The sequence below is a fragment of the Papilio polytes genome, unplaced genomic scaffold (genome assembly GCF_000836215.1).
Source record: "Papilio polytes unplaced genomic scaffold, Ppol_1.0 DF821511.1, whole genome shotgun sequence".
NCBI classification, from domain to species: domain Eukaryota; kingdom Metazoa; phylum Arthropoda; class Insecta; order Lepidoptera; family Papilionidae; genus Papilio; species Papilio polytes.
The window spans coordinates 1,941,490-1,941,694 of record NW_013527693.1 but is presented as its reverse complement, the minus strand read 5'-3'; the positions used below and the strand labels follow the sequence as shown (position 1 = coordinate 1,941,694).

The following is a 205-nucleotide window of genomic DNA, read 5'->3' as shown; positions in this document are numbered from 1 at the left end:
CCGCACCAGGTGGCCGCGGAGGGGCCGCAGGGCAAATGGCTGCTCTATCCCGAGGACTTGCCTACTGTCGATGGCGACGCTGGTAAGTAACAAGCATTCGTTTTATCTCTAAAATCTGTATCAATTTTATAATTTTTCTTCTTTATTCATAAATGTTTTACTGTAGTACTAGCTTTCGCCCTCGACTCTATCCACGTGGAATTAA

General features: G+C 45.4%; 1 protein-coding gene across 1 annotated transcript in view; it reads left to right on the top strand.

Annotated features, from left to right (window-relative positions):
* The window catches only part of LOC106108435 (integrin alpha-PS1), a 59,951-nt gene that overhangs the window by 58,446 nt on the left and 1,300 nt on the right, over window positions 1–205 (top strand). Inside the window, exon 14 of the mRNA XM_013289600.1 lies at window positions 3–82. Within this exon, the coding sequence (XP_013145054.1) occupies window positions 3–82 (80 nt within the window). The remainder of the gene's footprint in view (window positions 1–2; window positions 83–205) is intronic.